Source organism: Pagrus major, chromosome 24, assembly GCF_040436345.1.
Source record: "Pagrus major chromosome 24, Pma_NU_1.0".
Classification (NCBI taxonomy): domain Eukaryota; kingdom Metazoa; phylum Chordata; class Actinopteri; order Spariformes; family Sparidae; genus Pagrus; species Pagrus major.
Window position 1 is genome coordinate 19096185 of NC_133238.1, and position 25670 is coordinate 19121854.

At 42.4% G+C, this 25670-nt stretch overlaps 2 protein-coding genes across 2 annotated transcripts; both read right to left on the reverse strand.

The window, feature by feature from the left end:
• Nucleotides 1–11694: 11694 nt before the first annotated feature.
• On the reverse strand, nucleotides 11695–17100 carry LOC140991942 (transmembrane protein 182-like). Its single transcript, XM_073462115.1, has 5 exons — nucleotides 16918–17100; nucleotides 14711–14807; nucleotides 14497–14625; nucleotides 14288–14425; nucleotides 11695–11963 (listed from the first exon to the last, which is right to left on the reverse strand). The coding sequence occupies exons 1-5, from the start codon at nucleotides 17098–17100 to the stop codon at nucleotides 11695–11697; spliced, it is 816 nt and encodes a 271-aa protein (XP_073318216.1).
• Nucleotides 17101–17380: 280 nt separating this feature from the next.
• Nucleotides 17381–24760, reverse strand: LOC140992089 (actin-related protein 3). The gene is made up of 12 exons (XM_073462337.1): nucleotides 24588–24760; nucleotides 24099–24154; nucleotides 23340–23464; nucleotides 23140–23250; nucleotides 22501–22596; nucleotides 22068–22175; nucleotides 21838–21981; nucleotides 20415–20588; nucleotides 20193–20285; nucleotides 19977–20102; nucleotides 19381–19464; nucleotides 17381–19104 (listed from the first exon to the last, which is right to left on the reverse strand). The coding sequence occupies exons 1-12, from the start codon at nucleotides 24629–24631 to the stop codon at nucleotides 19009–19011; spliced, it is 1257 nt and encodes a 418-aa protein (XP_073318438.1). The 5' UTR covers nucleotides 24632–24760; the 3' UTR covers nucleotides 17381–19008.
• Between the last annotated feature and the right edge of the window lie 910 nt (nucleotides 24761–25670).

Genomic DNA, 25670 nt, shown 5'->3' on the forward strand with positions numbered 1-25670 from the left:
CTTGAAATGTTGAAAAATCGCTAAAAGTAGAGTGGACGTAAATTCATCATAGGGCCACAAACACGAGTCCAAATGAACGTTAGTGTTCCTTTGTATCTTCAGGAAGTTTAAACAGGTAGCTTTTTGCAAAGAAGTCTGCCATACAGTCGTGAACGTAGCAACAGGGATGATTTTAATAGTGTTCACAGCTCGTTTCACCTGCCAAAAAAATCCATCATTGTAGGTTTAAGTATTTTTCTGTGGCATTGTGACGAAGGCTTTTAAATCCTGGTGTTTGCAGGTGTCAGACACTTAAATTTGAGACATTTTGAGGTTAATTTTTAACAAAATGTTGGACAGGTATTTGGTTGTAAGTGTGAGTAAGGCTAATATACATTTAGGCATTATGTAACTGCAAGCATAAAGAAAAAATACAGTATTAGCCTAAGTGGTATGTTTAAAGACTTGTAACATCGTAAATATGGACTTCCACAAGAGTTTGACTCATTTTGACAAAAAGAAATAAGATCAGATTAAAAGTTTGTGGCAATTAAGACCGCACAAATTCAAATTTAAGACCATTTATTAACTTTTAAAGCCTTATATTTATAACATTGTATGCAAGAGATTTTATTTGAGCAGCATTTAAATTTTCATTTTCGAGAAACGTATGAAAAATCCAAACAAACATTTCAGAGACTTAAACTTTGATGTCCGATCAAAGTATTTTCGGGGGCAGAGGATATTTGGACTCATGACCTCAATATATTTCTAAAACCCTGCCTGTAATTATGGCGGCGCTGAGGATCACAACACAATTACTGTGTTTTGACCCTCAAAGCCACCATATGTAATCAAAAATCTAGACGTATCGCATTCAGACCTGCTGTTTTTATTTGCAAATTCGCGATTACACTTGATTTCTAAAAATGACAGGAGTGAATTAAATGATGCTGCTTCTGGCCACTTCCTCTCAGCGTAACCCACGGATGACCTGGCTTTTCCCCCCCACACCTCTTCACAAGAAGCTTCCTCCCTATGTGCCCCCCCCTTCTCTCCCTCTTTGTAAACCTCGGTACGTGAACGCAGCAGGCATCACAAGCGCCGCCGCCCGTTATCCCGTCTCCCTGGCTCACCTCGGCGGCTGCTGCTGCTGCTGCTGCTGCTGAGCTGTTTGTTTAGGAATCTGGGCCCGAAAATTGTATTCCATCGACCATGCTCGCTATCAACACACAATTATCTGGGTTAATCATGTGGAACTGTGGCAAATTCACCTGGGGCTCAGGAACTAATGACATTCGCGTCTGGCCCTGCTTTAGTGAAATGGCCCCAGCACCTGCAGCAGGAACACGGAGATTGCCAAAGAAAATTTGGTCTCATTTCGTCCTCCTCGACGCCTCCCCCTCCTCACGCGAACCCTCCCTCCCCTCACCCACTTCCTCCCTCGCCCTTCCCCCTTTCCAATCTCTCTGTCTCTCTTCCCATTTCCATCCCACTTTGCCCTCAAATTTGTAAATCTTTTGATTCCTCCTCTGCTCCTCCATTTTTTTTTTTTGTTTCTCTCGCACCTTTCTTCTCCTGGCGAAAGAGGGACTCCCGCCAGTCGCACCCAATCACAACGTCAGGGGGCGAAAGTCAATCTTCACGCCTCTCGTATAATCACTGTATTTCCAGCTTCACTACCTGTGTAACACCTGAACAGTAGACGGTGGAAACTGAGGAGGTGACACCGAAAGACGAAGATGATATCTCGCGACGAATTTGTGACTCCGGTTCCGGACAGACAGCGACTTGTGTTCTCGCTGTATAATTAAGAAAGTGATTGAGTGCAGTCAGCAGGGTGTTGATGCTCTTTTCTCGATCACACTTTCTCTCCCTTGCTCTCTTTGTCTTTCTCTCTGTCGCACACACTCAATCATACTCCGGCGCCGAGTCATTTCCACCAACTTAGGGGAAGTAGAGGAACTCAATGCTCATAATTATACATCAATACAAACATATGTTTCCCAATCACAGATGCCATCCATGTGTGAAATGGGTGTCACACCGTTGGAGGTCTCATTATTTGTGAAGTGTGCGCGTGTCTCAACACTTTGGCGACCACCCACACCGGTCACAGCGACTATGTAATATACCTCCTCTGCTGAGGGCTTTTTTGCATGCCGAGCGTACCGCACATCGGATTCTATTTCCAACAATCCCTCGTTTGACGCGAGGTGCGAAACAATCCTTCCTTTCCTCGGGGGATGCGTTGGTCATCGTGGGATGGATTTATGATTGCACCGGACAGCAGTAGATGAGCTGTTCTCGTTGGGTTTCACACCTTGCGTGGTCTTCAGTTGTCTTTTGGTGAGAAATAAATGACAATTGTTGTGGTGTTATCACGCGGCGCTTGCCTCGCTGCCCACTGCAGTCACACTTTGAAGCGTTGATGGCGTAAAAGAGCAGTCGGCCTGACTCAAAGGACGCGGACTCCCGAGCTCTCCCGCTGGGTGATTACAGCACATTTGCTCCCGCTTCCGGACTCAGTCATCGCCATTTTCAACAGAGGCGCTGGGAGGTCAGCATGGGGCTTGCTGAAGGCTCAACCACGCTTCTTTTATAACTGCGTAGTCATAAGATTTGTATCCAAAAATACAGACTTCCTGGTGTCAAGCATGGACATTTCTTTGTCAAAGTTTGAAGTAACAGTACAGCCTCAGGGCCCTAAAGCACTCTGCGATGGTGTGTTTAATTTGGGTTGTGGTAAATGAGAATTTTTCAGGAATCGGCACCACAGGACTGGCCCTCAATTACTGACAATGTGTTCAGACAGAACACAAGGTGAATTTTGGAGGCAGAACAATTGCAAATAAAAGTTAAATGGAAAGACAGGAGTGGGTGCCAAATTCGCCCGGGGACAGATCAAGCTAAGACGTGACAACATAAAGTTGAAAAATGTTTCAACCTGAGTAAAGAATATGTACTCGTCCAGGGGCTATACGAATCTGCTTCAGAAATGTAAAGAGACGAAAGAGGAAAAAACGGAGGAAGACTAACAGAAAAGCTGGAGTTTCTTGGTCAGTTGAGGTCAGGAAGAGGCCACTGAAACACTCACAGAAGCAAACTTCTCCTGTACACTCACAGTCCAGCTAGCTTACAGCCAATCAAACCAAGCAACCATTGAGGGGGGTGGACAGAAGTGTTAGCGTACACCTTGCAGTAAATCTACGTCTCTACTTGGTACCGCTTGAGAATTCAGGTCTTGTTGAGCAGTCAGTTTAAACTTTAATGGCAGTGACATTATAAGTTTCAACCAATCAGATGATCACATTGAACTGCAGGTGCAGATTCATGAATCGCTTTTGGTCGGACCAGAAAAACACAAACATGGGAGAAGTTATCCTTTCAGACATGTGTTCAACATTGTGAGAGGGTTTTCCTAAACCTAATCAAGTATTTTTGTTCCCTAAACTTTACACAACAGTGTCAGAAAATGGAAAAGAAATGAAAAATAATAAGTGAAGTTATACGGTATAAAATGGGCTGGATACAAAACCTTTTCAATGCTGTTTTGTGAGTTGAAATGATCTTCCAGGACCAGCGCCAATCTACAATATGAATCAAAAACAGCATTTTTTTCCAGAGCTGAGGTTTAAGTAGCTATCTCATGAGCCATCTCGCTTCCTTCTCATTTCTTTTGAGTGTTGGAAGTACAAATCTGGTATCTTTTACCAGTCGCTTTCTGATGTGACACAATTAGGGTTAGGGTTAAAATATGTCTCTGTCAACCCTAAAATGGCTGGCCTATCTACATTTCCCAGTTTTTAAAATCCAGCCCAACTGATTTGTAATTGACTTTGTGCCCCACCTCTGCCATAACACCAGCTCATATATCTATCCATGTGTCGAGGGGCCTTAGACTGGAGTTTGGTTACTTATTCCCTAAAATAAAAAGCACAGCTGCCTCATTGAGCTTTAAATATCCCTGTCTGCACTAGATGTTTGCACCCAGACACATTTCTTCTGTGCGCTGAATTACATTCCGGGCCACGATTGTGAGGCTAATTGAAAAATGTTCACCAAAAATAATCAAATTTAAAGCTTAAGAATGCACTCGAGCCCACATAAGAAGACACACACACACATATAAACACACGGGGAGCTCGTCTTGTTGCTCCGGAGTCCGTGACATGGTTTAACAGTCTCACAGGATCCATAAAACGCCCCCGAAGGCTTCATATAATCTCTCCTTTTTTTTTTTCCCCGCTTAATAGGAGATAATACAAGTGCGCACCCTGATGAATCAATATGCAACAGCAGCTTTAGTTTGATAATTAATACCAGTGTCGGAAATAGATTTGTGATTTGGCAGGGCAGGTCTGATATGACTCTGGTCTCTCTTTCCTCTCTCCTCGTCGACAAGCCAAAGTCCCCGTTCCACTCTGTATCCACATCCCATTGAACTAATCTCATTCAGCTTTTTTTTTTTTCTTTTTTTTTTTTTCAATAGCGCTAATTCTTTGACTAAAGCCTGTTATCTCATTAAAGGCCCCGCGATGGGATTCGATGGCATCCTGACATCTGTATTCATTCCCCTCGAAATTAGTCCTGACACAAATTTAATGAAAAAACACTCAGAACAGTGGAGATTAGACGTCATGCCAAGTGTCACAGAAGGGAGGGGAACGGAGGGGAGATGGGGGGAGAAAGAAAAAAAAATCATCTATTTAGTTTTGGTTACATTTTTGGAAAGGGGTGGATTAGCACTGTTCCTTTAGCGCCACCGCTCAGGTCTGCTGGCCTACCTCTTACTCGCTTGTTTTGACTCCTTTTCCACTCAATCCATAAGTCGGGATTGAGATATATTGAGGAGTGCGCCGACTTCCTCGACACTCGAGCGCTAATTCAATATCAAACGCTCTTAAGGTAAGCAATGGCGAGGCGAGACAAAGAGGAGCAGCCCTGGCCTTTAGTAGATAAACCACATGCGCCCGACAAAGTGAGGAAGTGGATTCCCTCTCCGATCGGCAACCACCTTACTTCCCCTCCTCCTCCACCACCACCTCCTCCTCCTCCACCCACCCCCCCCTCCCGCGCCATCACCCTCGTCAAAAGCCTGTGTCGGTTGCGGCACTGATAATTCCCTCTGTTTGGGAAAAAAAAAGAAGATGAAAGCGTTCATGGATGAAAGAAACTTGGATTTAATCTTTCTCGCCGTCTTTCGCTCTCTCTTCCAGTACACGGTGTTGATCGTTTTCTACGGGAGGAATGAGGAAGAGGCAGAGAGGAAATAGATGGGGAAATAGAAAGCCCATTTGGAGGGGCCCAGGTTGAGGCAAGGTTGTGGACCGGTTCAATAGAATCAGTTTACCCTTCCCAGTGTACACATGGCGACCTGATGGAATAGTGGCCCCGGAGAGGAGAGGGGCCGAAAGATAAAGAAAAAGCCATCGTTTTTCCCTCCTGTGCCTCATTTGGCCCCCGCCACGATAAGGCCTTCAGCTCTCAGGTATCTGTAGTCACAAGGTAAGAGGCCTGTCATAAAGCAGAGATAGAGAGACTACAAAGTGGACTGTGAGGAGGAGTGGAGGCAGCGTAGACAGGCTGTAAGAGGGGATATTAACTCATCATGCGAAATAAGACAAAGAATTAAGCGCTCGAATTGAATCCAGCTGATGTCACACATTTAGAAAGACATGGCAGGTCTAAGATCCACTCAGAAGCTACTTTTTTAATACCTTACATGTATCTTACAGCTGTAATTGGCAGGGATTTAATGTTAAAATGCAGCTATCTTATCCAGTTAAATCAGTAAGTGACACTAGACGGCCAAGCAGCTGCTGTCATAACAGTCTGATGATCGTAGAAGCTGGTAAGTTAGCTTAGTTTGCAGCAGCAGGAAGCATTTGGTCCATCTGTGGTTTGAAATGAACAATCAATAGATTTTTACATATATTCCTGTGCATTTTATGTGATACACGATGAAAAACTTGACTGCAATTCAGGAAACATCACTGTTGCAAATATATGTTGCTTGACTGAGGTACAAAACGTAGGTAATTGAGGAAACTAAGATGCCCAGATGGAAAAAGATTTATTTAAATAAATTATTTAGCAAAATCTGCCCCTTTGGTGGTCGAGACAGCCCATCCTCGCCAGAACAAATGAGCATATAGGTCGACTGTGCACGAAGCTTAGGAGGGACCCATATTTATGTTTTATCGTGGCTGGAGTCGGCAAAGGAGGAGGCGAAATGATAAAGTGTAAACAGCGACAAAGTCCGTGTAAGGAGGGGGATCGGGTGAATGAATGGGTCAAACAAACAGAGTCAGTAAGTAGTTAAGTTACGTATCTGACTATCTTAAACCAAACCACTATCATTTCCTAAACCCAACCAGGTAGTTTTAGTGCCAACTGAACCGCGACTGTAGGATGAAGGTCCGGTACGCCTGTCGCTGGTACGCTTCAACCGTCACGTTGCTTTGGGAGTCATTGCCAATTGACCTATTTGGTCGTTCGATATGAGGATGCGTTGGATCTAGACGCGGGGTTGGTGCATTCACACCACCATTCATGGCTGCTGCTGTGATGCAGTTGGGTAAAGACTGTGGTTATAAAGAAATTAACTACAGTTATGACTGGACTAAGATAGGTCGCAAAGTCAAATGTGCAAACAACCATCCCAACCTCTCTTATTAGCTCCCTGGGTGTAAATCATGAGTTGTAGATTCGTCTAAAATGGTTGTAGTTCCTCAGGATGTTGGGCTGGTGTTGGCCAAGAGACTTTAAATGGTATACCCTCAAGACACCAACTTACAATATGATGCTGAACTGACCCATATTCAGTTTACTGTACGGTCTTTTCAGGCTTATAATCAAAATACAACCATTTTTTAAATATAACTGCAGAAAACCTCTACTGTACTCTGAGGGTCAGGGAGCACAGTGCCAGGCCACAGACCTCATTATCCCACACAGACTGGCCCTGAATAGATTAAATGGAAAAGGCCAAAGACAGACAGACAGGAGAGGAGGGAAAAGAAAAGGTATGAGGAGGATCTGTCAGCGCAGACATAAGAAATGGAATCACCTGTGACTGGAAATGATTTTAATGAAGAGAGAGAATAGGGCAAATTACAGCAAAGATCAAGTAAAGAGTATAAAGAAGCTCTTATTCTTCGCCCTTACACCCTGAGAACATACTCCGTCATAATAAAATCCATTACACAAGTTTCTTCTATCCCATAATTGCTCATTTCGATATTGACCTGCAGTAATTTGAAACTTTGAAATGAAGACTATAGGTTACACAACTCGTAGTCTTGTTCCCTAAATTAAATTCTGATATCGGCCGCAACGAAACGACACGTCTCGGCGCCGTCTTAGACCTTTTTGTTGAATTGTTGTAAAAAAAAAAAAAAAGCACATCATCGGCCCGAGGACACCAGCATCCTTCCAGGGAGGGGTGCACGGCACGGCGGTAGAGGAGGTGTGGGGGTGTTGGATTTTATAGCCCGCAGCTCCCCAGTCCCACTTTGCCAGCCGGGGCAAGGAGAGCCCATATGGCAGCCAAGCGTGGCTCCGGCCAGCTCGGGCTCATATGTATGGAAAACAAGGTCTGGAGAGGGAAGTCACAGGGGGTCATGCTAGTCAGAGAGGCAGCCCGAGGTCCTGGTGCAGGTTAGAAGGTCTTGGTTCGGGAGAAGAGGCTAATTTCTTCTACTTGGCTGAGCAAAGGCCTGAATAATTGCGCCCCCTGGGTTGGCCTCTGGGTAATGTGGAGGTAGAGCAGAGTGTTCCAGCGTGGAGAGCGAACAGGGGGAGGTTCAGGGAAGGCGGTGGGATCATAGAAAAGCTTGTGTCCAGCTTTTTAATGGCTGCATGTTATATTTGTTTTTTTTTCATATTATTAAAAGGAGAATATTCCAGTGTTATTTCAGCTTTACATTACATTGTGAGCTTGATTCAGTGACATTACGTGTACATTAACCTCATGCTATTTATAATACTGCTGCTTTAAAGAAGAAAATATGCAACCTGAATTACAAAAATCTGGTTTTCTTTGACGCTGACAGATTCACATTCATATATATATATATATTCATATATTTACACTGGTTGCACCCAATAACACGAAAATAGAGAAAACAGTATTATTCTTATATTGCAGTGTAGAGATTGTATTGTATGTACATTTTATAACATTACTGATGTAGTCAGTCAATGGTATACTAACTCTTGGCCTCGGAAAGGTGTTACTTAAGCTAGCAAGACATTAGCACGACAAGTTAGCTCCAAAAGTTGTTTGGACTTTGAAATACAGGAATAGCATTATTCTTATATTGTAGTACGAGTCCTAGTTCTAGTATATTTTAAATGTTAATGGTAACCTTGCAAACTAATGCAGTTAGGTAATGGTATGCTAAGTCTTGGCCTTGGAAGTCATTACTGTATTCAAGCTAGCCAGACATTAGCAGGATAGTTAGCTCCACGAGTTGTGTTTGTAAATGTTTTGGCTTGTTTTTTTTGTCACTGGTTATTGTTAACTTTTTAAAAAACTCTTCTGTAAGGGGTCTTAAATATGTATATGATGGTAACATATGATATCATGCTAAAATACTGAGGCTACATGTCCCAGGCAAAATTTAGCCTCACTAATTTAGCTAATTAACCAGTGAACATGAGGTGGAAATAAAGACATAGCATTATTTTTGTATTGTAGTATCAGTCCTTGTTCTAGTATATATTTCAAATGTTACCAGTAATCCTACAAACTGATGCTAACCCATGGTCTTGGAAGTTTTAAGCTAGCAGCAGATGCTAATTGCACGCTTTTTGCACTTGTTTTTGGTTAAATGATGATGGTAGATAAAAAAAAGAGAATGCTGAGGATCAAAAACCTACAAACAAAAGTTACAAGTGAAGAATTAAATTAAACTTTATGTCCTGAAGGGCATAAAAGAGATGAGCTTGGGCGTCTTAAGTTGCTTCTTCAGACGTCTTTGTTGCCCCCGTGGTAATTGCAGTGGACATTTCTATCTACGGAGGACAAAGACCCAGTGTGATGATGTGATGTAAAGGACTATAGTGATGGTGGAGAGCGTGTATATATATATAAGTGTGTCTGAGTCCGAGCGCTGACAGCTACAACAGCACCACATCCACTCCTGGACCCGAGTAATGAATCTGCCACGATCCTGCTCTCGAAGATTGAAACCAAGCGATATGACTGGATCTCCTCACATTCATTAGAAAATAAAGATCGCCCTTTTAAACCCCCGGCCGTTGGCGGCGGTGGCGGCGTGACGAGGGAGAGGAGGTGACAGATGTTTAAACTGCGGTGATGGCCGGGGGAAGCGAATGTGACATGCTCAGGTGTAATTATACTCACCTAGTTCACAGCGGAGATTAAGAAGAGAAGGGATGGAGAGGCACGGGAGCGTCAGACATGAGAGAATATTGAAAGACTCGCTGATGAGCAGTGTCAACTCTCTTCCTCCCAGTCCTCCCCTCCCTTTCTCTCCCTTTTGTCACTATCATTGCAAGGTCTCACTTCTGTTTGCCTTTTCCAATTATCAAGGTGTGACTGTGGGCTTCCACCACCTCCCTCCTCCGTCTAATATAATGTTAACTATACTGAACTTGAAGAGAGGAGAAAAAAAAAATCATTTTCTTTTGTTTGTAAGGGAAAATTGCACAAGTTGAATTAATTATCACTTACAAATTTCTCCCCTGGTTCCATCCTCTTTAGGCCCCTAATCTGATGCCAACGCTGCAACTTTTTTGTGCTTTGCTGTAATGTTGTCGGACATCGTTGTACAGCGTCTGGATGAAGTGATTTAATGAGGTTGGAAAGCAGCGCCGAGCATCATCCTGAGCCAACACTGTCCTCTAGTGGCTGTTTTGTTTCTTACACACACACTCTGAGATGTCCCTGAAGTGGCCGTCCTGTCAGAAAATGGATTATGACAGTCTAATTTATTATTATCTCCGTCCCTCTGACCCAATATTTCAGAGCTTCAACCTGATGTCGTAATGACAGGCAGGCCTGGTCACACTCAATCTACTCAATCCTTCAAACGTAGCCAGGCAGGCCTCTCCTCGCCACTTTTGTCACAGTTGATTTATCAATTATAATAAAAGCAGACCGGGAGTATTAGAGTATTAATCACAATGGGATCTGTTAAATCGATTAGAAAAATCTTTTATAATGACCAGCTTCAAATTAAGGACTCCAGTCATCCTCGCTGAGGGAAGTAATCAGGAAGATCCACGTGTGAGTTTGATCTTTGGTTGTTTCTGTGCAGTTTGAAATGACTGACTGTCAATCATCCTGTGACCACCGTTGTCTTTTTGTCTCTGGCTGTCTTTTAAAATCAGAGTCAGCTCAGTTGATGCCAGATATCTGTGTATTTACTCATGCTTTAAATAAAAAAAATGAAAGGAAACCTCCATTTATTTCAAGTATATTTTTACTGACACTGATTCTTCCATAAAACTGGTTACAGATGGAATTTATTAGAGCGAAATTTACATTTATATGCAGACGATACAGAGTACTACTTTAAGCTAGGGCCTGTACAGTAATGGTAGTATCCGATTAGCAGAAGTTATAAATCCATGTTGTAGAAATACTCCAAGTAACGAAACAAGTACAAGTCCTGGAGGGTGGCCATACTAGTTAAAATTTGAATTCTTCAAATAAATTAGAATAATTCTTCAGCGTACTTGTCAGTTTTTGCACTATATGTACATTCACATCCGTGTTTAATCACTGAACGTCGCTGTCACGCACTACTTGACCTAAAGTGATCATCAGCTGATGAAAAACATTACCTCGGTAGATTAAACATATCAGAACCGAAGAGGAAAATGAGAAACCCACTTTTTTTTCACAAAAGTGAAGGGGAAGGGTGTTTAATTTGCCAAGAATTGGTTGCAGTGATGAAAAAGGAAGAAGAAAGAGGAAGAAACATCACTGCCTGGCACCTAAAACCCTTCTCTGATAGTGAATACAGTGAATAAATGACTGAAAAACGTTCAATACTTAAGTTAAGATGATTTTAAGAGTGCGTAGAAGATGTCATGCATTATTCTGAAACCTGAAAGCGGTGGCAAAAGATCCAAACCATCCACATGTTGATGTAGTCCTGACATTTGAAATACCAGTTGCTGTCTTCTATATAACAAACAGGCTTTGATTGTATCTTAAATGATAAAGACGTCTGATGTGCGACTTTCGTGAGATGAGTTGAGGGTATGTACAAGGTTGTTGTGGCAAATGATCCAAACCAACCACATGTTGATGTAGTTTTTTTGCTGTGTTATTTGAAATACCAGTCGCTGCCCTCTATATAAAAACAAGCATCTTAAACGATACGAAGACTTCTAATGTACGACTTTCATAAGCTGATATTAAGGGTTTGTACAGGGGGCCGTGCCATTTTTATTCCGAAAACCCCAATTGTCCGGAAAATTTCCCATAACTCCGAAGGGTTTCAGAATAATGGACAGTCCCCATGTTCATTTTATTTTGCTACATATTTTCTTTACTTTTGCTACATTCTTGTACAGCTGCTATAAAAGCCAGGAGCTAACTTCGAAGTCTGAAGAAGAGGAAAAAAAGGCTCTCGATCCTTAAAAAGAGCAACATTCAAGTAGGACATGAACACGCTTTGTCAGCTGTGGTTTTTGTCTCCATTAAGTCGTAACTTCGCAGAAACAGTCAGTCAGTCAGACATCAGTCGTGGGAAGTTCAGGAATTATGTCTCTTTTTTCCTGCTGTATGCCCTGAGTACTCCGGCCGACGAGGATGAAGAGCAGGCCAGCCAGCAGGCAGAAGAAGACGGCGACCGGAGCCAGGAGGAATGAAGGACCGTGCTGGATGGTGAGGTGGTAGGAGGGGCAACCGGAGACTCTCTGATGTTGGGCAAACTGCTCCAGAGTGTCCAGGACCTGGACCCACATCAGATACATCAGCACCACTGCCAGCAGGCACAGACCTGAGAAAGGTAGTGACATATCAGGTTTCTGCTTCTGTTTCAGTCCGTTTGTGAGATATTGCATTAGGTGGCAAACGATCCAAACCATCTCTTCTGCATTAATACACTGTATTAAAATTAATTGTTCATGTGCGCTAATTTCTGTAGCATGTTATGAGCTCAAAATTGCACGTGCACACTGTATTTTGTACAGAGCTGTATTTCTTTTTGCTCGTACACCAAGAAAAAGGAAAAACATTACTAGATTTAGTGATGACAGTCAGAGTTTTATGTCCATATTTGACAGCATGACATAATTAATTTGGCTGTTTTTCTGTTAAATATTGTGTAAAATGTCCATTTAAAACTGTTATTCAAACTGTCACTTTGTTTTTGGTTGTTGTTGTTGTTGTTTTTGTTTGCCATTTTCATTTCATTGCCCTTATTTTTTTATTATTTATATCATTTTTATTGTTTACTTTTGCAGGGAGAGCACACAATTTAAAAGTTATTGCACCCGAGTTAGCTAGCAGCTATTTTGCATCTGTTGTCACCGGGCAGGTAGGGCTAGGGTCAGGTACGCAGCAGGTCAGCAGGTTTTCTTTGTGGCCTATTTTCAACCAAAAATGTGTTATCAATACTAGTATGAATGACTTTTTTAAGGAGCTTCCTGAGCTCAAAACTTAAAATTAGCATTTTTAGTGGCTGGACGTCAATCGCCACGTACACTACAAGTTATTATCTTTGCAGAAGATGTAAATAGAGACAGAACGTCACACCTGGGCCTCGAACTTAATGTGTCTGGGCTCATTCTGCAATCCTCCTTTCATAGAGAATAACTCGAGGCACATGTTGGCTCACAGATAATGCTCTCTCTGTGTGGATATTAAGCAAGACGTCCTGATTTATGGTGAGAGACAGCGAATCACATTCTGATGGTTTGGCAGCCGTGACGCAGCAGATGCTGCGGATCTGCTGAGTCTGAACGTATTGATTAAGGGTGACGATGGGCTAGCAGTGTTTTGAGGTCAGATTCCAGACTTAGCAAACGATTACTGTCAACTGTGTTGTCTTTGTTCGACATCGTCGGTCGTTTGTGGAATATAAACTCTGATGAAGGTTCAGCCAAGAAGCAACCGCCTCCCCATCTCGAACTTTAGCAACACGTAAGGAACTTTTGAGCCTGATGCACAGAAGACAAAGTGACGGACGGCGTCTCCTCCTCATAAACAAACACACTCAAACACTTTAATACACAGTCAACACTGACATATATAATAATAGACATTTAAAAAAGCAAAAACTAAATAAAGAAGGTTTAATATAAAGTTTTATCTGCATAAGAAGCCATTACATGACTTAATTCTCGACAGGATTCCTAACATCATCGTATCTTAAATAAAAATTAAATAGTTTTCTTATTCTCTTCACCTGTCAAGTGTTTATTTTTGACCTAGACATCAATATAACATATATACACAAAGATAAACATATCTAAAAGATGTATGCTGTATTTCTCTCCATGAATAAAAATACATCTGCTTCTCAAGGAATATTTATTAATTCAATTTTTGAGATCGTATTAATAACCTTCTTCCAAAACCTACTTTTACCGCAGCTTTAAACCCTTTACATTTACAATAAATATCAGGAAGAAGAATAATCAAACTTTATTTGAAGGGAAAACTTCAAATAAGCCATTTAAAGACGTTTAACTGCATTCCCACACAATTAAAATCAATATTTAGTCACTTTTTCGTGTGTTTTTAACCCATGAAACTCCGCTGAAGGTATGTCAGGGGGCGTAAGACATCTGAATCCTGCAGCCATAAAAAAATATGTCCTGAGAGTTCAAATATGTCGCGTACTCTAATAATATAACTTCAGCTAAGAGTTGTAAAGAAGCCAAAGCAGAGTGCGATACTGTCATCTGGATGTTCAGGAGTTTTAAAGAAGCCACTATGGAGCAAACAAAAAGGGGATATTTAACAGTTTTCCTGCTTTAATTATCTCTAAAATGATCAGTTCGCTATTCAAACCACTCCTGATCATTAAATCTGATCAAATGTGCTCAAATCTTCTTTACAAATATCTGATATTTCCTGTGAATTAAACTTAAGACACTGGGTGAGCTCGATAAACAACACCTGTTGCTCATAGTCTCAGCTGTGAGCAGTGACAGCTAACTAGCAGCTCATCCAAACCAAACTCCAGTCAAATTAACGTCGATTTAAGAGAAAACAAACAAAATCAACAAAAATCTAACTTTTTATCACTTTTTTTGTTCTTTGCTGAGATTAAGATTGAATTTCAAAAAATTCAGCATGAAAACAATTTGTCCTTACCGCCACAAAGATGAAGGGCCCCACCCACTTTAAAGAGCTTGTGATTGGCCAGTGGGCTGGCACAGATGACCACGAATCCACCGACGACGACGGCCGTCAAGCCTGCGACGAGGAAGATGCTCCAGAAGGTCCTATAAACTGAGAGAATTAGTCCTCATGAAAGATCAGAATATAAAAATAAATCATTTACAGAGGAAAATAATACCAACCAATAGCAGAGGGGTGTTCATACGGCTCTGCAGGTAAACCACGCGGCTCCACCCATGATTGCACTGGATCATTGACAGGAAACGGGAAGAGGAAGGCGGCCAGGCAGAGCTTCGGTGGCGGGTGATTCGCTGAAGGGAAAGAAGCCAGTTATGATGCTGGGGGGTTTTTTTGTGCCGAATTTGGCATATAAATCTGCAAAATGGCGGCTCTTACAGATCCAAAGCTCCAACAGAGAGTATTCACTCGAGACGGACGTGAAGGAGCAGCGCCAGAACAGCCCCTCGTGGAAGATCCTCACGCCGTCTACAGCCTGATCGATCAGAAAAAACAAAAATGTGATCAAAATGTCCTGTTATTGATGTTTGTCTTGTGATAAACGTGGAGAATATGTCCCTGTATTACAGCCGGGAGTCATTAAACACTCGTATAATATGTTTGAGGCTGTGGACATAATAAAAGCCAGACTCAACAGGTGTCCGAGCGTCCACAGCCGGCTGCAGGACTACAACAGCAGACCGACAGAATGTGTGGCCGTCAGCTTTCTGTAAATAGACAGCGTCTGATGGACGGTGTCGACAGCGAGCTGCAGCCAGAGAGAGATTCTTCACCGGCCGAGCGTGATGCTGGAATAAGAGTCGGTGGTCGTCGACAGGGGAAGTCACTCCTCTGTCCTGCACTGACAGGTTAGATATCCCCGCTGCTCTTCTGTTTCTTTTTATTAAACCAAATGTAATGTTTATTTTTATTGAATTCATAGTGTGTACTCCTTTTTAAATAAAGTGTATAAAGTGTTTTCCCTCCTTTGCTCGCCTCTCTCTGCCTTTCTTCTTCCAAGCTGACTTTAAGAGATGAACCTGTGCTGCCCCGCAGTGATAATCTAATCTTAACAGGCAAAAGCTGTCTGTCGGATGTGAATTAAGAAAAAATGATTTTAAAAAATGCACATTTCATCATTTAGTTACTGGAAGTTAAAGTACAAAAATACAAAAGTATTAGTGTTAAAATGTACTTAAAAGTACCACAAATGTTCTGCAGAACGTCCCGTCTCAGAATAAGAAGTATTATTGGATTATATGTAGTGATTCACTGCAAGTAGAGCCCCTGAAGATCAATGATGTTTCATCTTTTATCTTCATCTATGGCAATACATCATCATTATTTCTTGATTAAGCAGATAAATAAAGTAAAAAGCACAATATTTTTCTCTGAAATGCGACGCAGTGAAAGAATCAAGCAGCAGAAAATGGTACCTCAGTGCAGGCTTTGACTAAATGTACTCAGTTTTTTTTTTCTTTTGTGTTTGTTTTTGCAAAATCCTATGTATTACATCTCAATAAGCCCCTAGCGACCATTACGAAGGCCGGTTTGACTCTGTGAGGACACTCCCACACAGAGTTTAAAACCCTGCGACTCCTCCTCAAGAAACTGAAACACGTCCAGTTACCCTCGATAGTAGTAGAGTTAAAAAAACAGCAAACTTCCGCCACACTGGCGTTTCTGTTTTCCTCAGAGCGGCCACTACCAACAACACGAGTTTATTCATTCATGTAATCCAGGGCTCTGTGTGCCCTCTGCAGTGGCTCCCCCTGACTTTTTACATGGAAATGAATAATATATATATATATATTGATCATCGTCATCACTGTTTTATGCCACAGTGATTCAAGTTGTGATTAATTGAAGTTAATATCACTGAGTTTTATGCTGACGGTTGATCGCTGCATGTGGCCGAGGATAAAAAGAAGGCTTAACTCACACTGACATGGACTGAAATACAACTGAAACTGTTTTTTTAATGTTTTTATTGTTCCCGTTTTTAAATCTAGGCTGCTGCTACGTGTTTTATTTATTATCACACGAGGCTACTTTTTATTTCATACATTCTCACAAACACAGAGAGGACAGTAGGTCTGCATGCAGCTCTGTGTTGCTCCTCTGTTTCTATTTATCGTCGGCCAGTTCTTGTTTCACACATGCACCAGAACATGCAACGTCCAACTACCTGTACACTGTAAGCACGAGCAGCCACGTCATCTGAAAATATAAATCAATGCTCATTTAGGCCTATTAATAATCTTTATAGGCTGTTTCAGACTTTCTAGGCTGCGTTACCTTCATTATAAGACACAAATGTGTTTTGCGGCTCCAGACAGATGTTTTTGGCCCATAATACTGTCCTCCCTGTATTGGACAATTATAATCTTGCAGTGTCTGTTCTATATATACGTATATTTTGTATTTCTATAAATGCAATCATTGCTTTTTCTTTCTTTATCTATCTTCTACTTGCAACAACACAAAGACAAACTCCCTGTAAGTGAACTTCAATTATGTTATTTTCCAAATTCTTCTGACGCTTTTTATCTTTTTGAAAGAGCCACAAACACAAACTCTCAGCTACTGTTCTGGTTTCAAAATACCTCCCCGCTGCTCTTCTCTCTAAATCCACCTCCTCCTGCGCGGCCGTCCGCCGGCCGGCTGCAGGACTCGACGGCCAGCAGCCAGTACTCGGTCCCGCAGGAGAGCAGCGTGAACAGAAATCCCACCGCTCCGAAGAACAGCGCCAAGAAGAGGAGCACCTTCAGCCTGTCGGCGGGAGACATCTCTCGGCCCGTTTCCACTTCTATCGCTGCATTTTAAACCTACTTCAGACGTTTCTCTTCCTTTCTCCAGCGTTTCATGTCACATTTTTAAATTGTCTGATATTCTGAATGGAGTTATTGACCAACACGAGCTTCTGGAAGATACTCTCCTCACGACTCGTGACCTACATCAATGAAAATAAACTCTCAACCATGTGAAGGGATACAGTTACAGGAGGGGAGTCGGTCACACAGAAATAGCACGGAGGCGAACAGCAGTGGAAGAACAGAAGTCACTGAGAACTGTAGAAATATCTCCTTGGCATTTATTGGAATGCCAGCATTGAAATCCAGATTTGGTACAGTACAAGGCTATCCAGTATAACTGAGATCTAGGCAACAGTGATGGTCCAACAACAGTCATTCAAAACTGCATGTTCATATATTAATACGACTTCTTTTTTTTTTTCAAAACAGGTTGTTCAAGAGATGATTAATACGAATACAAAAACAAAAAAGTGAAAGGAAAGCACAAAGACCGGTCGCCAGGATGAAATGTTGGAAACGTACGTTTCCGCTCATCACAGATACGTCGACATTTCGACAATTTGCATCGTATCGTGTTCTGATTTCATTTATACGCACGGCTGGACACGTCGAGACCGGTGTTTGCTTCTCGTTTCAGCCGACAGATCGGGTGTTTTTGGCAGGACATTGGGACATTTGCAGGCCGTGTTTGCGCCAACGAAACCTGGTATTTTTAGCACGGAGTCAGGACATTTTCCAGTTGTCTTTAAGGCAACAAAACTAGTTACTTTTAATGAGATGTTGAGAAACTTTCTGGCATCTTCGTGGCAACAAAACAAGGTATTTTAGGTGTGACGTTGAGACATTTTCCAGCTGTTTGTGGCGACAAATCCAGGTATTTCTAACGAGGCGTGTGGACATTTCTCAGTCGTCCTTGTGGGAACAAAACTGAGTATTTTAAGCCAAAATATGATCTTTTCTTTACCGTAGCCAACTGTTTGTTATGCCTTAACCTAACCAGACCTTTACCACAACATAAAACGAAAAATATGAGGCAAAAGTAAAATTGTACGTGAAGTTTCAACGTGTCCGTGGTTTGCAGAGACGCACGTCGTCAACGTTTATTCTGGCGGCCGGGTTCAGTCACAATGCAGCAGAAGAAAAGAAGACTTGTCTCAGTGAAACCTGGAGAAAACTACTTGAACAGATTAATAATATTTGAGGATTTTCTTTTTTTTTTGTTTATAATCTGAATTCAAGTGTTTCCTCCATGTACTGAGGGACATTTCAAAATAAGAGACAGAAAAAAGGAAAGAAAAGAGAATCAGGAATGGTCAGTACGTCTCGTGATTGTTGGTTTTTCTGTATGTTTGCACCTGTTTGATGACTCAATGATCAAAAAAAGGTTTTATTCGATGACATTTGTGGAAAATTATCTATCTAAGCTCGTCCTGCTTCCTGAAACAACCATCTTTTTTTTTTTTAGAGTATATATAACATATCGAACCCAACCCATATACACAGAGAGGTGCATTTATACAGGACTCATGTTGATTAATTACATATTACAACCCTGTGAGGATATTATAAGTACATATACGAGGCACGCAGAAATGAAAGATTTACCACCTATTATTAACCTACTCGCAGTAAACATTTTATTTGAGGATCCTTTGGGCTGAGTCACCTCTTTCCTCTAATTTTGTGAGGACGTTGCCGCTCTTTTGGCAGTTTGTTTGGTCCGCTGTCGCTTCGATCCGAATCAACAGGTCTGTCGGAGCATCCGTGCAAAGGCTCATGGGACCTCCACAGCATGTGAGGTCTTGCGGCGCGTCCTCCCGTTTTTTTTTTTTTTTCCTTCTCCTCCTCGGCCTCCGCTGAATGCGCTCCAACCCCGACGTCTTAAGACATGACGCCGAATACGGGGTTGTGGCGGCAGATGCTCGGCCCGATCTCCTCGTAGTCTTTCTTGGTGTGGCACACTTGGTAAAACTCAGGCTGGAAAAACAGAAACGAAAGAATGAATCACCGATGGAAAAGTGTTTCCTGCGTTCAGTCAACGAAAAATGGGGAGAAGTTTGACAAGAAGGGGTCGAAAAAATTGAAAAACTGCAGCTTTTTTTGTTTATTTCTGATCAATTTTCTGTCATCAGAGGGAACATTCACAAGTTTCTTCTTTCTTTTATCTGCTGACGTCAAAAACAGACATAAAAAGCTGCAGGAGGGACGATTATGCGTTATTAGAGGAGCTGAAAACGCTGTTTTTATACTCACAGTAGACGCCAGCATTGATCCTCCGAACCAGACAGCATACCTCTGCATGTGATGAGTGATGACTTGCACGTCGATGGGTTTGGGCTACAAAAGAGAAAAGGGGGAAGTTAGTCAATAAAACACAAAAACCAAAACAACTTCCTGTTGAAGTTTCGTGAAGAAAAGAAAATCAAGACCATTTCAGAGGCAGTTTTGTAGCGACTGAACATGAAGACTTTGTTCATCACTTACAGCTTCATGAAACACTCATCCAAGTACTTTTTAGGGCGGCATGTAACGATTACTTTCATTATCGATTAATCAAATAGTTGTTTAGTCTAAAAAATGTCAAATAATTGTGAAAAATGTGTCTTCAAATTGCTTCTTATGTCCAACGAACCGACAAACTCTTCATGTACCGACATAAATGACAAAGAAAAGCAGCAAATCGTCACATTTAAGCAGCTGGAAGCAGAAATGTTTGACATTTTTGCTGGAAAAATGCCAACAATTGCTTAATCGACTAATCGTTGCAGCTCTCGCACTTCTACATACTTTTATCTGATCCCAAGGTCTTCTTTCAGATCTTTAAAGATTAATCCTCATTAATTCCTCACCTTCAACTTGCCGCCGCTCAGCTCTTCGCTCATTTTCAGCCGTGCGTCCACGGTCCTCTTCAGGTCCCTCTGCAGCCGTCTGCCGAAGTCCCTGAACATGGTGGAGCCTCCGGAGAGCACGATGTTCTGCGACACAGACAGGAGGATACATGTAGACCGAAACAGACTAACGGTTACAGTAACTGCAGCAGCAGCTGTGGCGACGTGTTTCTGTACCTTGTACAGCGGACGTCTGACGTCGATGGGGCAGTTCTGGATGACCTCGTCCACCACCTCCGAGATGGGCTGGGTGAAGTCTGGGTTGGCGAACTGGACGAGAACAAACAGCGAAAAACTGAGCAAGACTTTCTTTGAGAATTGCTCATTTTTCTGCAAGAATCTAAATGTAACGCTGCATCATCCATGAACACTTCATCTCAACGCTTCGTGTATTTCTACCTCAGGGTGGAAGAAGATCTCCGGCCCCAGGAAGCGCTCGTAGCCGACATCGATGGTGAACTCCTTCTTGGAGATGGCGTTGATGCCCGTGTACTGTTTGATCCACTTGGAGCCGTCTGTGTCGTACTTGCTGAACTCCTTCACGAGGTCGGGGCAGACGTAGCTGAACCGCTCCTGCAAACACAGAACAAAGGAAAATAAAACTAAATGTAAAACCTCTGCTGGAGGCGAACATCTTTGAACTAAACACAGTGATAGTTTGTTTCTGTAGCTGCACTGACCTCTAGTGGTCAGGCCAAGAATTGCACGACACTGACAGAGGAGCACCAACACAACCAGCATCATCTGTTAATTGTATCACTTCCTTTTGTTCGTATCCTCTTTCTGCAGGTTTCGATTACAGAAACAGAGCACGACTAAAAATACGAGAACACAACACAACGGCTGTGATGTCACAGACAAAGTTGCATCAGGTTAGTTGGTAATCAACTTGAAATGCCTCCAAACTGCCCATTTCTTCCACAACCTCCTGCAGCTGCTGTCTCCATGAATGTCACTTAAACGCACAGTATCATCAGCAAAACAAAACACTAGATATAAGTATCGTGGGATCATGGGAGTTGTTGTCTTCCTTGTTAAAAAGGAAGTTGAACCCTGAGCCCCCAACTTTCTTACCGGTAAAAATCGTATCAACTTCAGAACGTACTTCTTCATTTCGGATCGAATGTAAAACCGGGCAGTGCTGATGAAATCTGAACCACGAGCCTGTTCATCGTCTACTTCTCCTCTAAAATGTTTTCAGAAACATATTTTACTGTTTTGTTTGTGGCTGTAGTACCATATTTATTGTCATTGTGTTGCTGTCTTATAGTTTCCTGTTTAAAAATGGACTCTGAGCCAAAACCGAGCGGCCCGGCTCGCCGTACGTCACCCGTCAGCGGGAGTGTTTATCGGTCCGATGTCCAGAGATATAAGTGTCGGCCCAGTTTTGTACGAGAGCCATCTTCTAACGTATTTAAGTAATTTACTGTAACAGCGTTGGAGCTGAAAGCTTATTTGTTGTTGTGGTTTTATAAATGTGATTTATGACGCTGCCAGATTCTCTTTGTTCTGTAAGCAGGAGAGAAAACTGCTGTTTGAGAAAGAAATGAAAATGGATTGAAGGAGAATAGTTTGTTCATTAAAAAATGTTTTGAATTCTGGAAATGATTACGTCCGTTTGTGTTCAATTAATTATGACTCTTGGACTCTGAAACACTCTGTTGTTATTGGAAATGTTTGAGGTGGAGCTTCACTTTTACAGCTTGAAATAAATATTGAGCCACACTTTCCAAAATCAGGTTTTTCTCTAGTCTTGTGACTCCACCGTACACCTTCAAATACATCTGAAAAAATGTCAAATAAATACATAACGAGCACCGACCTTGACCGCTTTAGCCGTCTCCAGCGACTGCTCCGGAGGGATCCCCACCTCTCGTTCCCTCAGCAGCTGTTGGGTGAAGTAGGTGATGTCTCGGCCGGCGATGGGGATGTGCTTGATGCAGCTGCCGATGACGTAGCCTTCAGCCTGGAACACGAACATGCGGTGGTTAAGTTTTGGGAGAACGAGGAAGGAGCGGGACGAGGATCCCAAGAAAAATTCTCGACACTCACCACGGGGATGACGTGCGTGACGCCGTCTCCGCTGTCGATCACGGTTCCCGTCAGCGTCCGCTCTCCGACCTGTCTGGATGTCCAGGAGGCAGCCAGCGCCAGGACAGCCTGAGGGAGGACGTCAGATTTACATTAAAGGAAAATACGTACAGGCAGCAATTGCTCTAGATTGTAAAAATACAAATGACGACACTGTGCAGGATTCAAATCAAGGGGGATATTTTAAGACAGACGTGAAACTTGAAAAAGAAGAAGTGAAAATCGACGTTTCCTCATAAAACCTCTGAATAACATCGCCGTCTCAGTCAAAGCGTCAAATCTGATCCACAAGTCTCAAATGTGTTTCACGTAGCTGCTGCGAGTGTTGTAGTTCGATGATTTGTGGACAGACTGAAGTGTTGAGTTCAGGCGCTGTAGGGTTTCGGAGACGTACCTGAACAGCGATGTAGAGACCGGGGACGTTGAAGGACTCGAACATGATCTCTGCTGTGTACTCTCTGTTTTCTGGTGTGTTGAGAGGAGGCTCTGTCTGGAGAGAGACACGCAACACTGATGTGAACACAGTGACGACTTTAAGCTACAGAGAGACATCCTGTTGTATAGAAAGAGATAAGATTTAACTTCAGTTATGCTACAGAATACACCGAGCTTGAGTTTCTCTTCCTGTTTCTGAAATTATCTGGAAATTTGACGTATGCCTCGGTGGCACAATCAGACAGTGAGGAGCTTATATAATATTTTCCTGACCACTTAAAGCTGCGATGTTTGCGCGCAGCAAACGTAACAAGACTTAGAAACACGATGTCTGTCCCTGAACTCTAAACAGTGTTAATATTGGAATATGTCATATTTAATTTCAGTCCTCGTTTCTACTGATTACATCCTTTTTTTGTGGAACAGGAACAGGAACAGATGAAGCAAAAGACTCCTGTATCCTTATATGTGCAAAATGTTGCGTCTGGTCACATATAACACAGTTTAACACACGGTTCAGTCTCTTAACTGCAGACGTATTACTCAAACAACAGGATCTGTCTTATAACTCTTGTAATGTCCAACGCTCTGGTCTTACCAAAAGAAAGTAATGGTCTTCAGGTTCTGCCCGCAGATACTTGAAGATGATCTGCTCCATAAATCTCTCCATCAGGTCCCAGTCCTCCACTATCCCGTGACGGATGGGCCACTGGGAACGACGAGGGAAAACTAAAGTCAGTCTCTCCTCCTGAAGTCTAAACCAGACAGAGCAACAACAGGCTCGGCCTTCTTGTTTACCTTTGTTGAATACGAAGGTTTGTCGATGGCTTCGTCCCCGATGAAGAAGTCCAGGTCATCGACGCCCCTCATCATCCGGCGCTGGGCCTGGTCTCCAACCTTGGCCGATTCTTTGATTGCGATACCTGGAGACGATCAAAAAAAAATATGCAATACAAGACTCAGACTCCATGTTTTCTTCCTTCTTGTTCATCTCTCTGTACTTTCTTTTTCCAATGACATTAGCAGTACTGGAAATGCCTCCTGTAGTGCCTAAAATGCTTGATCAGGTATTGGGGAGTACAAGTGATGATCCACCAATCTGAAATCCTAATTTTCAACAGCTCATTGTATTGTACCCGAGTATAACTGTGCACATCCAGATTGTTGTATCTTTTAATACACTTATTCATGTGACAATACGTCTGCTACAAGGTTACAAGTCAAGTCAAGTGTGGAGCCGGTGTCGGTCTCACTGGACCCTGTTGTAAAAGGAAGTTGACCTGAAACTGTCATCTTGTGGCAAATCATGGAGGAAGTTTCCTCATTCGATCGCTACTTTGCAACGCAAATGTTGAAATTAAAAACACAGTTGACGTTAAAAAAGATAATTTTCACATGATTTCAATGATTAGCAGTACGCTAACAATTTAATAACTGTATTACACATTTATATCTTATATTATTGTTGTTATTACACATGTATGCACACTTAAACTCGATTTATAATAAAGCAAAAAGGAACTAAACACATGTTTTGGATATTTTTGGTCTACTTACATGATGGTATGATGAACTGTGGTTCTGTATTTCCTGCATAACCAAGCTTTGTGTACCTAAAACGGGAACAAAATCAGGATAAACGTTCAGTTAGCGATGCTTCACTTGTGTAAAAGTGTTTACTGGAAACAACAGAGGCAGGTTAATTGAGCAACAGGCGAAATAATCTGGATTAAACGACTCCTGCTGCAGGGATTGTCCAGGAAGTAACAATAGCATCTCTAGCTAGCAGCAGCTAAATGCAACGATAGCGCAGAATTGAGGTTAAAATCACACAAATCAGTCAAACCACTGCGTTGTTGTGCTGATTTGAAGCATTAACCCTGATTTTAAAGACACTGTGGGGATAAAAGAGTGAGCGAGGTGCGGCTAAGCAGCGTTAGCATCGGGCTAAACAGCCAGACGGGGCGTTAGCTGGAAGTTTGACAGCCGCTTATGTGGTCAATGAAACCCAGGCTAACGCTAACTAGCATCTTTTTCGTTACTCACCCCGTGCCACAGTCGACAACACAAGCCGGTAGCCGACCAGCCATTGCTCGCTCTCCCTTTAGTCTCTCTACGGGTGAATATACGAGCCGCCCGATACGAAGCGATGTGTCGGTCAGGAGCCGATTTAAGCCGCCGCAGCCTGAATGAAGAGCAGCCGCGGCCGAGTCAGGAGCACTTCCGGGTTCTGGGGAACTTCTTCTAGTGCGAAGTCAGCAGCGTCACCGGCGCACTGCTGCCCCCCGCTGGCCGGAGACCGCTACTGCACCCGAGTGACTTTCAATTTAAAATTCGCTTTTTACACATTAAAAATAAGGTAAATTAAAACATGTTATTGTTTGATAATGAGGGAAAATTAGCCTTTATTTATATCCTTTATTTTGTTGTTATTTAGACAGGGGTGCAGTCAAATGCAGGGCGGTGTGCTCTCACTTATAAATAAGGACAACAAGGTGAAAAATAAGGAGTGTCTTGTTCTCGTGATTCCTGTTTTATTTTTGATATTTCGCCCTCATGTGTCACTTCTTGCTTCTCACTTCCTCCCAGTGTTTTTCCCTCACCTGGCCTCTTCCCTCCTCCCTCCACCTGTTCCTGATCCCCTCGTTAGTGTGTCTGTATTTAGTCTTTGTTCTCCCTCATGTCTTTGTCTGTCTTGGTCCGTCTTCCCCCATGTTGCCTCCCAGCATTTCTTCTCCTGTGTCTCCCCATTGGTATGTTTGGATTTTGACTCCTTGCTACTTGGTTTGTCTAGATTTCTTGTGTTTTGTACTTTCAGCTTTATTTAATTAAAGCTCACTTTTGGTTCCCCTATTTCCTGCCTCCTGTGTGTTGTCTGCGTTTGGGTCCTCTTCTCGTTTAAACAAAGTGTAACACTCTAAGGTCCCCGGATCACTGTTTGTTTGAAGCTGGAAAGATGGCAGCATGTATGAAATTGTGTTGCCTCTTCTGATAACATAAATAACATTATAATTAAAGGTGCAGTATGTAGTTTTGGGGGAAGAAAGAACAAGATCTTTGACTGTTTTTTTTATGTCTAAATAAAGAAAAAACTCTTTGTTTTTTTTGAATAAACTGAATAAACAAACT